Below are 14,155 nucleotides of genomic sequence, written 5' to 3'. Positions count from 1 at the left end.
ATTGTTGTTAGTTAACTGTAGTTGAAATTAATGTGTTTAATTGTGCAAAAGTCTAGATACTTTTATTGATAAGAGAAGGTTAAAATGATACGAATGCATTGGACGGAGTTCCTTGGAAATAATTAATCAAGATAAGAGGGTTTATTTGTGTTGTGTCCAGCCTCTCCCTTCTGCAGACTGGCTCCTGGTCTGTGTGTTTCCTGCTTGCTCACAAGGTGACTGAAGTCGGTCCGTACCTGACTGCAGGCATCACTTAAGGAATGTGCTTCTTTCTGCTTTCAACATTGCAACTCACTTAGCAAGCTTCCTGAAAGGAGTTAAATGTCTTTAGCCACTAATTCAGAGCAGTGATTGCAGCAAATACGCCAAATTTGCTTTGCAGTGGCAACCCATAAAAATGAATATTCTTTCATGGTATGTTCTTCAAGTCCCTGAATATGTGTTCACAGGAAATATTATAAATATCTTTCAAGTATTTCCTGATTAGAATGTATATTTTTCAGATCTGTATACAATTTAGGTTTGTGTTTGTTTTTTGTGTTTGTTTTTTTTTTTTTTTTTCCATTGCTGCTTATTGTTTGGCATCTGTTGCAAACCTGGCTTTTAATCTTCAGTGAGTAAATATTCCTGCCGTAGTAAAAGGGCTTAATGCAGAATAACACTAGAAATGAGTTGATAGTGTGAGGGTGCGGTACACATTCCTTCTCCACCTATTATGAATTTCTGTCAGCATTTATGATATGCTGATATCAGTATAGTCATTGCAACACATATTTCACTCACCTTGAGCCCTCCTTTGTGGTATGAGGTGACATGAGTCACAGTTCAAAAGTGAACTTGTGGGAATATTCATTTAACTCTCCTTATATTGTCATGTTTTCAGTGTGTCGCCCACTGCCCTACTCTTCTTTATAAGCTACTTGGTTAACTACAGGTGAACGCTTGTCAGCAACGTTAAAATCAACAGTGTTGTCAGGGGTGGACTTTTCTGTCCAAAGCTTTAAAAGGTGCCTCTGGCATTCTGTTAAAGATGTCTGAATCTTATTATTTTGGTTAGTTGCTGAATTTCCATTCTCTAGCGATTACCAAAATGTGGTGGATGGACACTGGATGGCAAGTGGGTACTTAATATTCCTACCGTCTGAGGGTTGTGTTTTTAGTAGTTGTGTTTTTGCTTGTTTGCGTGTGTGGTTTTGGTTGGTTTGTTTGTTTTTAAGAGTTTTGATTCACTGTTACAAGGGAGTAAGAAAAGTGCAGAAAAACTCTAAGGAATCAGAAACTAGACATAATACCTGTTACATTACTGTTAAAATTATATGTTTTTAATGTCATGATTTGGGAGCAAGGGACAATCCTCAATCCTATTTTTTTACCCAACTGAGTTCTTGAGGCTGCTGCTGAATATTGCAGTAGATTTTGGCAGTCAAAGGTCAAGTTGTTAAGTTTGAGTAGTAAATTATTCAGAAATGAATGTTCTTTCCTCACCAAGCACCTATGTGTATTTCACATTCTTTCGCTATTGTTTATATAAACATTGTTACCCTGTTTGTATATAAATACCAAGAGTTCAAAACTTAAACCAGAAGAATTCATCATGATTGTATAAAATCAGTTCCTTCCCATCTCATACTCCCTCATACTTTCACAGCACTAGGGAAGCAATAATAGAGAAATTGTTCTTACATGACCCTAACTGTTATGTTCTGCTGGCTGGTGATGCTTGTCTGTCTCTGTCCCTGGCAGTTATGTCCCCTCAAAGGGTGACAAGCTGCCTCTGCCATGCAGTGTCCTCACTTTGCCTTCAGCTCCTTTGCCCTGTGACACAGGCAGGAATGCTTTCTGCAAGCAGCAAAGGGCACTTCTTTGCCATTGAAAGTATGGGAGGCAACCTGGCAAAACATCAGGTATCTATAGCTGCATAAAGCTAAATAAGAAGGCTAACCTGCCCTGTGTGTGTAGTCAAGTTTGGCAAACAGCCTGTTGGAAATAAAGAGGTCTGAGCACAAAGAGTTTAGTTTGTTGTTGAACAGAGAAGAGATACCTGTGCCCTTGGAAATGCACTTGGGTACAATGTGTGGGCTTGAGGTATTCCATCTCACACAGCAGACAGGAGAGTAAAGATGATTGTAGAAAACAGCTGTTGTGGTATGTCATCTGAATGCTTCGTACAAGTGTTTGGTTTTTGTTGGGTTATTATTTTTGGTTTTGTTTTGTGGTGTTGTTGTTTGTTTTTTTGGTGTTTTGGTTTTGTTGTTGTTGTTGTGAAAACAATTAAAAAAAAAGCCCCAAAGACCCACTCCCTTCCCCGCAGCCCACTTCTCCACACAGCTGTTTTAGCATGTGGGGGATGCTGCAGTCAGACCACACCATGCTGCACAGCACTGGCGGCTTTGGAGATCTCCCCTCTGTGCGGGATGGGGGTGTGTGGGCTCAGGCTGCTCACTGCTCCTGTGAAATCTGTTCCATGCAGCATTAGGCAACCCGAGAGGTGATTTAACTCCGCGAAGGTGCACACCCTTCTCCAGACGTGACAGCCAGAGGCTGGGTCAGACTTCTGTGTCACTGAGACACTTGTGGGAAGCTACCACTTCATTAGAGGAGCACAGGTAGAGGAGAGAGAAACTTGTTGATGTGAGAAGTGCTGGGGTTGGGGCTTTCAGCCCACTCACTTTGTCTGATATATGCTACTGAAGCTGTCAAGCAAAACTGGCTGCCCTCGGAGATGGTATGAGGAACAACATAAATCTTCTAGTAATTATTAGACAGATGGTCTCTTCCCTCCTCCATCCCATCTTACTGCACAAAGCTGTTGTGCTAAGGACAAATTCTCAGTTGCTCGGGAGCTCCCTGGCTGAGCATGTGAGTGAGGAAAGATGGTATCCGACTTTGTGGAGACCTTGCTTTGCTCTCCCCAAAAATACAGCTTCCGAGGGAATGACTTCTCATCTCCTGTGAGATTAAGGTGGCATATCGTGTCTACCTGGAATAACTTCGGCAATGTCAGGAAACGAAGAGGAAAGCTTTGAGTATGACTATGAAGAGGAGAATAAGAGAGAATGCACTTTTAACAGGCAGAGCCTTGACATCTTGGAAGAAGGTACTTTCACCTTTTGGTTTTAAACGTCTATGGTAGTAGGATATGGTAACATGTAAGTGATTTGAGTGATTTGCGTGGATTTAAATTACAAAATTTTACAATTCTTTACTGTGTAGCCAATATATTCAGATTCAATATGAATAGAATTAATCTTAATTTATGTACACTTCTTAAAATAAGAAATACATGATCAACAGATATAGGTTATTCAATAACTATTTTTTAAATAATGAAACTGGATTTGGAAAATTATCTTTCCTTGGACATATAGTGTGTTTTTCTCATATGTACAGCCCGTATGTGTATGATGAGACTTTGCATGTGTGGTTGTCATTCCCAACAGGTACTTCTAAAAATGAGCAAAAGAACAGGGCAACAGTTGTGTGCTCATTCATGAACTTGAAAACACATAGATTGAAATAATCCAGGTTGTGGCTCTTGTGACTTAACCTTTCAGCAAAACAAACTACTCAAAAATCTCGTAATATTTTGTTGAAATAGTGGATATCAGCAGTATTGCAGACAACTGGCCTGTTAGGATGGGAACGTGGATTTATATACATTGAAAATCCACCTGTGTACTTTCTGTATAGAGCATGTGCCCATCCAAGGACTGCTTCCCGCCAGTCTGGCAATTTTTTCAGGGTTTCAGGTACCAAAAACTCAACACACCATTTGTTATTTCATGTGCTGTGAATTTCACTCCAAAAATATTTTGTGATAGAGAACTCGTGCTTCCGAATATACTAACAAAGCTGGTGTGAGGATGCTTTGGAAGATTGTTAGCACAGCAAATGTGACCTGCTGTGAATTTACACCCTTATTCACTTCTTGGGAAAGAGGTCTTGTATCCAAACCCTCAGTGAATGTGACATGCTCTTTGAACCCTGTTGCATAGGGCTTTCCTGTAAAGATTTCCTCAAAATCAAATATTCCACCTAGATTTCATTTATTCTCAGTCAATAAACTACATCTTTCCTATTGTGCATCTCTGAAGGAAGCTGAAATAACTTTTCTGTCTGTGCAAATAGAAAGGTACTGGAGAGAATACTGGGAAAAGAAAAATTTAAAACTGGGCATTGGAGTGGGGAGGAAACTTATTGAGAGAGGCCAACTGACATGTTTGATTCTTGTTGGGTTTTTTTTTTGTGTGTGTGTGGTTTTTTTTTTGTTTGCTTGTTTTTGTTTTTCTGTTTGTTTTAGAGATTAAATGGTTGCTGACACATCATGCTGTTCTTATTCTTCCTGCTGACTTTACCTTTTGTGCAGTTCTAAATATCGTCTGAAGTTGTTCTTGTTGATTTTGAGATAAAATACTGAGTTGTATGTGAGATGAATTTGGCCTTGTCTTTCTACAGTACCTTCCTCTCAAAAGCTCAGAATGGATTTTAAATGCTTTTTAAAGAAGTCTCTCCTCCACCTATACATTAAAGTCACCTACACACTTAGTGCAGTAGTGAAAAAGATGCATAAAAATGATATATGGTATTTCCATGTATCTTTGCATGTGGGCACACTTACAAATGATGGTATTTCTCTTGGGGATGAGTCAATCCATTCTATAAGTAAAACAGATGGAAACACCAGCATGTAACCTTTTCATGCTGAACAAAAGAAACATTTTAGCTTTATCTGGCTATAAATTTGGTATCAGAAGTGGAAAGTCTTGAGAATATGCTTCACTTTAACCATTTATAGTTATTGAAAAGGAGAGGGTAAAAAGTGTGTAATTAAGACTCTAGCTGTTTGGCCTGTTGCATGAACAGAACGTGTACTCACTACTTGTCTATTATTTCTGTGGTCATTTTGATGTAGTAAGGTTTTAACCTGTCCCAACAGTAAGATCCTAGAGCCTACCTCCCAACTAGTGTTACCACTTGGTGGCGTTACGGAATCAGTTCTCTTGATGAGGATGGGAAGCACCTTTGTAAAGGTGTAGGCAGAATGATCCTGGAGTCAATGCATTTCTTTGCAGTTGTGAATTTGCCTGACAGCAACATATTTGTTCTTCATATGATGAGCTGGTATTTGAGCTGACCAGTGAAACTTTGTGTGGGGAAATCTGTTCATAGAGTCTACTCAGATTTTGTTCGTTAAAGAAACCTGAGCCGTGGAAGGACAGCCTCTCAGTTTCCTTTGGTTAGTGAATTGTTTGGTCAGCTATTGTAGTTCTGAAACTGGGCTGTGTTTTGATTCTTGCTTTTGCAGGTAGGACAGGAAAATACTAGTACCTGTTTAGGACCTGTGACAGCAGCTGTCCATTACTATTTCAGTTTACTAATGTAACAGTTAGATTAAAAATCTCCCTTAACTGAAGCACTGAGGAAATGCAAGCTGAGAATCTAGCTTAAGTTGTGTTGTGTTGTGTTTTGGTTTGCTTTTTTTAAAACAAGTCTTGTGGTCACTGTTAAAATCTCAAGTTCAGGCACTCTAGGGGTCTGATTTATAGAGAATGAAAACCACCTGGTTTATCTTACAAAGACATTGGCTAGAATGGAGGCTATACAGGGCTCTGGAATCTTTAAACACTAAAAGCAAAGAAAATGGAGACTAGTACAGCCAATTGCTCTCAGAGAAAAGATCCCATATTTAGGAGAGGGATACTGCTGATAATACATGGTTTTTAAAACAGGCTTAGTAACTTCATTTTAGCATTTTTAAAAGATTTACAGTCCAGATCCTGGTTTAAGCCCTACACCCATTCATTAGTTGCATGGACTGCAGTCCAGACATTTCTTGACAAGAAGTGGATGGAGGAAAATGTCAAGACAGTAATTCAATGGCTAGTCTTTGAAAATCCTATAAGAAAAGTTTTCCTTCTAACAGAAGAGCTATGCTGAGCTAGGTAAGTAAATGGTGTATGCATTATGATGATGGTAAGTTGTGGGGCCCAAACATGGAGACAATAATAATGTAAAGCCTTTGGTTGTCTCGAGCTGTTTTTCCTTATCTCCTTAGTTTTGTTTTGTGTCTCTTTTCCAACTTGCCACATTTGATCTGTGTTTACGTTAATAGAAGTGATCAGTGTGTGACATTCTTGCTGAAATTTCCTTTAACTCCATTCTTCATTCAGCACAAGAAAATTTGTTGCAGTTCATGCCCTGTTTAGAGAACGTGCTTTGAAATGGCTGCCAACCTGAGTGTCTGGGCGTTAAACTTTAGAGAAGAAATAACAGTGGAGTTTTATCCCAAACCTGAAATCAAGTAATAACAGGTTTTTATGTGAGGCTTTAATATTGGATTTACTAAGCTATTTGAATACTGTATGAGATACATGGCAGTAAACAAACACTCTTCAAACCATAGCTTAAATAGCAAGACAAAAATCACTTCTTCTAGGAGAATCAGTAACTGCACCTTAATATTGAAAGATTAATTTGCAAACTACACCATTGAAATCACCACAAGCTGGGCTGTAACATTTAAAAAAATATATTGGCGTTGTTTATTGAACTTATGGTAGTTATTTTTCACCAGGCTAAGATGTGCTTGCTGACTGTGTACCCCTCACAACAGGATGTTCTTCCAGACTCCCCCGTGGAGCTCGCCCACAGTGTGACGGGGCAGCTGCGCAGCAGTTGGCGCTGTGACCGCTCAGTGTCCCTCTGAGCAGGGTCACAGCCACCTGCTGGCCTCCCCATCTGCATCCTGGAGGGGAGCAGTGGGGGAGGCTGGAGGAACTGCTGGCCTGTTACGTTGAAGTTTGGACTTCTAGCAAGTCATGCCTCAGAAGCACATTTTTCAAGCTTTTAAGTTTTTAAGCTCTATAGATGGATGTGTTCTCCCAGGGTCATCTCAGATGTGACAGCCTGAAGCCTCTGCCTCAGTTTAGCCAGGGCTGCCAAAAACTCCCCTTTAGTGGAGGAGAAGCTACCATATTTACCTTTAAGCATGTGAAATCTTCCTAATCTGGGTCAGTAACAGGGCTGACAGCACATTTGAGGTATGATTTTCCAGAGTTTATCCAAAAAGGAATCTACGTAGTACAGTACAATTGCAGAACTCCTCATGTGCTTGGCTCAAGTTGCTGCAGCGCTTGCAGTAACCAGTGCCAGGTCACAACTGTCGGTGGTTAAAAATCAGAACTTTGATTCCAGAGCAAGTGCTTTCTCTTTGGAGTGCATAAATAGCCAAGGTGAGCTGAGTCGTCCTAGTCTGCCAGCATCTCTGCTTATGTTTGCCAAGCAGTATTGGTCAGTCAGCGTCGCTGTGTCTGTTCTGCTTGTCTCAATATGCAGCATTTAGATTGCAATGAACTTGCATTATGTCTCTGTGTTCAGAGAGAGCTCTGACTAGAGGGGAGACAGAAGTGATTTGTAAGGCCAGGGCTTCTCATGACTGATGAAGAATATAGCAGGCCTTGACATAGGGAGCTGTTAGAAAAAAAACCAGTGAGTTTATTCCCTGCTGCCACCTTCCCAACAAGAAGCATCAGTATTAAAATTGCCAGAGATCTGTGTTGTGTGAACAGTATTCTCTTATCCTGAAGTACTTTCTGAGGAAACAAATGTTGGTAATAAGGAACTGCCCATGCACTAAGTCCTTCTCTGTTAAACTCTATAATTATACCAGCGAGTATTATCTGCTCCAAAAGTGAAACTTTACCGTTAACATCCCCCTTCTGTTCCTCAGTAGTTGGAAACAGATGGGAAGATGAACAGTGGGAGCTGGAATTTCCTCTTCAGCCACAGCTGCTCTCTTTTGGTTCTTTAATTTGTCCCTGATGGATAGGTCTCAGAAATGAAGAAGAGGAGGGATGCAGGGAGCAAGGGCTGAGGACACCTGTGACAACTGGCTCCTGTGATATTTTTTCTTCCATATTCCTTCTACCTGAATACCCGGTTTGGTGGGTGGTGGCTCATTGCAGCAGCTCCCAGTACTGGTATTCTTGCTCTGCTTCCTTTCCATGGCTCTTTCCTTTTCCTGGAAGCCTACTTTTCCTCTCAGCAGCATACTAGATGGCTGTTTGGCTTTCAGGGAGAAATCCAGGAAGATACGTACTTTACTCCTTTCTCCCTGAGCATCTTCAGCTTAGGAATCAGTGCTTTGGTCAGTGTGGAGCTCAGAGCCTGAAAGAGGCTCCTAGTCAGATGCTGCATTAAATAGATGACAAAAAATAAATGCAGGGTACATCCTTGCAACTGGACTCACATTGGGAAGCACAAGCGTGTGGGTACCCATAAATTTGGCAAGCTTTAAGATGGTGTGAAAATGCTGCCCAGGTACTTCAAGACAGAGGAAGTAGTTGATCTGTGTAGCATTTATCCTTTTGTACGTTTGGCTGTTTAAAAAAAACCTAAATACTTTGAACTGCACATATGTGCTTGGTAGCATGTATTTAATGCCGTCATGAAAATAGTGTGATAAAAGCTTTCTCTGTTCTTTGTTTCCTGTTTTGGATCTGTGACATTAGTTTCAAAGCAATTATCAAAACACATTTTCTAACTCTGTATTTCACAGGGTCACAGAATGTCAGGAATTGGAAGGGACCTCGAAAGATCATCTAGTCCAATCTCCCTGCCAGAGCGGGAACACCTAGATGATGATGGTTTCTGGAATTCTATGGTCCCTCCACTTGCTGTAGACATATTTTTAAATTATTCATGCTTGCTTTATTATCTAAAAGCCTTCTCCATAAACAGAGAAGTACAAAGTGCATTTAATTTGGATGTTTGTGTGCATCCATGCATTTAGATGCTGCACTTCTTATCACCCTCAAGCAAAAATACTACTGATTTGCGAGTGAGCAAAAAGAGGTCAGTAAATTGGCGTTCTAGATTTTGTGTTACAGAGTGTTGTCCTTCATTTGCTGTTGTTTTATCTTTACGGTAGTGTTACCAGGGTCTCAACATTCATCAGAAACTCCAGCAGGCTAGAAACCTACTATGCAGAATCCATTAGATGTGGAGTTTGTTGTTTTTTGGTTTGTGTGCTTTTTGTTTTGTTTTGTTTTTTTCCCCTTCATACTTCACTGATTTGAGGTCAAAATGATTATTCAAATAGGGTGTCTTTTTCACTGGTAGGTTTTGGGGATTTTTTTGAATGCTAAGCAATTGGCCAAATATTATCTTGCAGTTTGTGGAGTCTGAATATGTACTTAATATACTGTCTCGAGATTTTTTTAATGATTCTTCTGAATTGTTTTATCTCCCCTTGCTTTTCATTTTCTCCTCCCCACACGCCTTCTGAGGGATAGAGAGAGACACTTCCTTGAACATTCACCCTATTTCCAAAAGGAAAACCTTCCTTTTAGTTACCAACTCTGTGCTTCTACTGTATTATATGTTGAATAGCGATGGGAGGTGTTTGGCTGGAACAGGCCTTTTATTATATACAGACTGCTGAAGTTTGTTTCTATTGGAATGTTCAAGAGGATGCATAAGGTATCATTTCTGCTTTGAAGCCCTTCCACTTTGACATAGCAGTACATGAAGACCTCTGTTTTAACAGTGGCCAACAGAAGTTTGATGGAAATTTTGAGATATAAAAGCTATTGGTGACCAGGTTGCTAAAGCTTGGCTGGTAATGAGCCTGTTGTGATGAGGCTGTGGTGTTACCCTGCCACGTGAAAGGTTAAAGGGTAAGTTCTGAAGGAACAGCCAAGTGAGCAGCCACATGAATCAACCTTTATCACGCTTTCTCCCAACTGAGTGACTTTATCCTGTCTGTGGGAACACCATCCTTTTATCAGCTTGGATGTTAGGAAGCTTATAGATTCACGAATTAGGATGATATGAAGTGGCTATCATCATTATCAGTGGTGATTTATTGCTCGGGACAGAGTTAAAATGAGCTTGCTAATGATAATCTCAGACATTATTTTATAGTAGCGAGGGAATGTTGTAACCAATGGAACTATTTACTGTGTAGTTGTTTTGGAAAATAAACTACTGACGTCAGGGTTTACTGCATGACTTATGAACTTACTATATTTGAAAATACTGGGTTTATGGTGATGTTATTTTTTTTTTTATTGTAAATAGTCTTCTGGACATCACACCTTTGTCCTCATGTGAAGTTTTAATGGAAATCTTCTATTTAGCCACTTTGCTGACTGTAGTTGATGTTTCCTGCAAGTAACTTCAATTTTTTTTCTGTGGAACCCTGATTAGTCTGCTTTTCACCAATATAGCTTGTGGTTTACAGACGCGCTGTGGTTTTGCTTGTGCAGTGGTATAGTTGTTCTTGGTATTGTTGTGTAATTTTTGTCAAATTACTAATTTGAAGAGTAAACTTTTTATTGTTACCACTTTCAGACTTATTTGGATAAGTGTAATTATCTTTCGAATGTAATTCTTTGGAGGTCACTGGCACTGCTGACGTCACTAAGTATTTTTAATGTTTTCAGGATTTGATCTTCAAAAATAGAATTTGAGATACAGGAAAATAAACAGAAACCAATTGCATTTCTTGTTTTAGTTCAAGTAACTTTCTGATGTTCCAATATGGAAAAAAAATAAACTTCCTATGTTTCAGCAAATACCTAAGTACTGTTCCATTTGATGTATTATGTCTCTTAGTAATGATAACTGTGTATTTCTGTATATTGTATATTTTTAAATGGGTAGCATTGTTTCCTTAGGGTGACAAACTGTCTCCTGGTAATCGTACTATACTCAATACACCTTTTTTTTCCTTTATTTCTTTTTTTAGATTTAAATCTTATTAGGCCTCATCTGTCTCTTCCCCTGCCTTAAGGCATGCTAAAGCAACATTAGCCAATCTGTCAGATGGAGTTTTAACTGACATTGTCAAGGGTAAATCCCCTGAAGAACAACTTATGCTACAGCAGCCTGATAACCACTCAGCTCTATTAACAATCCCTTTGTTTTCAGAGTTACAGGATTTAAAGAATATGTTTAGCTGAAAATAAAAAGGCTGTAAGGATAGATCCAAAAATGCTGTTGTTTCTTCTGATTATTGGTGGATTTTTAGAAGACGTGCACACTTCTAGATGAGTCAGTGTAGCTTCTTAATGGATCACCTAGTAGATTAAACTTCCTCATGCTTTCTTCAGTCTAACAAAACTCCTGGTTCCACCTTAGTGATTAATCATCTCAACCAGTCTTAGTAAATATTTTTGTGAGTGATACTGTGGCCACGGTGGTGCGGTCTGGGTGTTAAGAATCGTTTATTATGTTGCATGCATGTTATATTTACTTTGCTGTCTCATACCATAGAACCCAGTTCTTATCAACTTAATATGACGTAGTGTCTTTGTGTTGAGCAGTGTTACTAACAGTATTGGAGTTGCTAATTCCTTGAGTAATTCTGCCTCATGTAATACAATGACTAAGTGACATGATAGAATCCTAATTATGTATCTAGGAACATCCGTTTTCACTTCTTCCTTGATTATTCTTTTAACTGAAGGCATTGCCCTTCAGAGAAGAAAATTTTATCATTTAATGGTTTGTTTTGCCACTGACAAAAGCAAATACTTATCACAAAAGAGAAACAATTATAGTCTCTATTTAACTTGAGGCTCCAATTTATTTATTTGTAGCTTTTAATATGATCAGTCAAAAGTTGACATAAGATGAAAATTGATGCAAACCTGAACTCTTTAAAGAATGTTTTCCCCCAATAGTATTACAAACATGATTAATGTTTTCTTTTATTTCCTCGCAGTTTTATGTGCTGAAAGAGTGGGCCAGATGACTAAAACATACAATGACATAGATGCTGTTACACGTCTTCTTGAAGAGGCAAGTATTTGATCTCTTTAAGAACCTATACACAGTATGAGAGAGTAGTACAGAAATTGTGTGATACCACTACAAAAGAGTGTTTGTAGACTGTACTCAAATGAGGAGGAATAAGTGCTCTTAGTGTATGTATACTTTATCTCATTTGTAAGGTAAATATAAGTAAAGGTCATTTGTTTACCTCAGTCATATGGATTGATATTTGATATAATGAAAGGGGAGGCGGGGGAATAATCTCAAAATGACACATATTTTTACAGGATGTGTAAAGCTAAGAGTATTTAAAAATAATCACAAATAGTTTTCTATTAATAATTGTTATCTCAGATGATGTCTTTCCAGAGAAGTGCATAGACACAAAGTTAGAAAATATCTAATTCTCAATTTGTCTCCAAGCCTTTTCTTCTTTGCCTTATGTTTGGGTGGTAGTTTTTTTGTTTTGTTTTGCTTTGTTTGTTTTTGTTTTGTTTTGATGCTTTGTGTTGATTTGTTTGTTTGTTTGTTGGTTTGGGTTTTTGTTTGTTTGTTTGTTTTTTTTTTTTTTTGTTCCGGGCTTTTTTTGTTTTGGGTTTGGTTGGTTGGTTGATTTGTTTTGTTTGGGGGTTTGGTTGGTTGGTTGGTTGTTTTTTTTAAATTTTAAACACCTTTATTATGGTAATTGTTTTTACTGTAATCCTTGGCATTCAAGAAATGGCAAATAGCAATTGTCTAGCTACAATGCTTCTCTTCAGTACATATAATGATAAATTGTTTGACTGAAATTGGCTGCTTTTCTGCAGTAAACTGGAGCAATGATTTTCCAAATAATGTTTATGAAGAATTCTTTAGGTGAAAACTGTTAGAATCGCATTAATTCATGACTGCATGTAATTTAATCCTTCATATTTATTTACTTGTGTATTGCAATAGCAGCTTCAAAAATGGAGTCTGTCTAGCCTAAATACATCATGTGGTCTGTTCTTCCCCTAATTTTGCAAGGAAACAAGCGTGGGAATGCTCACATCTCGCACCATTGCTTGATACATCTGTTCTCAGTACCAGGTCCTGCATTTTGTGCTTTGAGCTGAACTCTTTTGAACAACTTTCTATAAAACACCGGTTAAAAATGATGCTTTACCAAAAAGACTCATCCTGGAATAATCCATTAGTTTGTACAATAGTGACAGTTCTGGTGCCTGTTTTTGCCCTGTTCCCTTTGTCTTTTTTGGCTCAGATTTACTTGCATTTGTTTCCTTGGCTCCTTCCAGGAATGATGCAGCATTCTGCCAAACTGTTTCCTCCCCTGAGTCCATGTAGCCAAATGTCTGTAGATCCAGAAATCACACTCATGGGAGCAATGCTAAAAGGACTTGCTGAGCCAATATCTTAAAGTTTCCGGTGAACTTCCCTATTGGTACAATAGCAAAGGAAAAATGCATTAATGTGTAATAGGTGAACCTTTAATAAAACAAATACTTTAAGTGAACTTTTTGTTTTATTTGACCATTGTTTCTGATTAATAACTCTATTCCTAGGCAAACATATGCTTACAGCTCCTTTCTCTGTTCCCCAAATGATGATTATCACAAGAGATTACATCTGTTTGTAGAACTTCAGGTGTAACTCCTTCTGCTACCTTCACATACAAGCGAAAAACAATCCCAAAAGCTACTCCTTGTGTGTCTGTCTTGTTAACAAGCTTCCAATGAGTGTGTTACGGAGTTGACAGGGTGTAAGGTGCAGCATTTTGGCCAGGAGAGAGGAAAGACACGGACAATGTGCATGTGAATATTTTGAAAGTCTGTGCCTGTTGCCATGAAAGTAAACAAAGGGAGTGACACCAGGCCTGTGTGGGTATGTGGTAGGAGCAGGAGCAGGTTCCTCTGTGAACCTACTTTTTCATCCCTTCCTAATAAGTGTAAGTCTATTTAGCTTCAGTATTTTCTTTGATATTGCTATGATGAATCAGTTCCTTCTTACTGTAAGAGGCCTGACCCCAAACTGAGATTTAGAGCTGAATTGCTGATTATTGTGTAGGAAGTCTAGGGAGGCTAATTTAAAGAGCCTGGAAATAAACTTACATTCCTCAACTTTGAGGTTAGAAGCCTTGCTGCAAGATAACTCATCCTCTCTGGAGTCAGAGCTGCAGCAATATTTTTTTTTTCCACTTCGTATTATGAAGAGAGCTGATTTACTGAACAATAAGTTGGCTCGATACATAAACCAAATATTTTTTTGATAACTTTGTGGGACCTATTGTTCTGAAAGATTGTATGTAAGATTATGTAGAGATTTTATGGCTAGATAATGCCAGTAGCTTTCAATGCAGTGTAAGCCTGACCTTCAGAAACCATTTGGAAAATACTATTTG

General features: G+C 38.7%; 1 protein-coding gene across 11 annotated transcripts in view; it reads left to right on the top strand.

The window, feature by feature from the left end:
• LOC136098503 (trafficking kinesin-binding protein 1) overlaps positions 1-14,155 on the top strand; it is a 132,766-nt gene that overhangs the window by 83,991 nt on the left and 34,620 nt on the right. For 8 of the 11 annotated variants that reach the window (XM_071804855.1, XM_071804853.1, XM_065831975.2 and 5 more), the window contains one exon: positions 11,729-11,805. In XM_071804855.1, coding sequence (XP_071660956.1) covers positions 11,729-11,805 — 77 coding nt within the window. Of the gene's footprint in view, positions 1-2,954; positions 3,098-8,725; positions 8,854-11,728; positions 11,806-14,155 lie in introns of those variants that run through there. The other 3 variants (XM_071804854.1, XM_071804856.1, XM_071804857.1) reach the window with 3 other exon arrangements.

The sequence above is a fragment of the Patagioenas fasciata genome, chromosome 2 (assembly GCF_037038585.1).
Source record: "Patagioenas fasciata isolate bPatFas1 chromosome 2, bPatFas1.hap1, whole genome shotgun sequence".
Classification (NCBI taxonomy): Eukaryota; Metazoa; Chordata; class Aves; order Columbiformes; family Columbidae; genus Patagioenas; species Patagioenas fasciata.
This window is presented reverse-complemented; position numbering and strand designations above follow the sequence as displayed.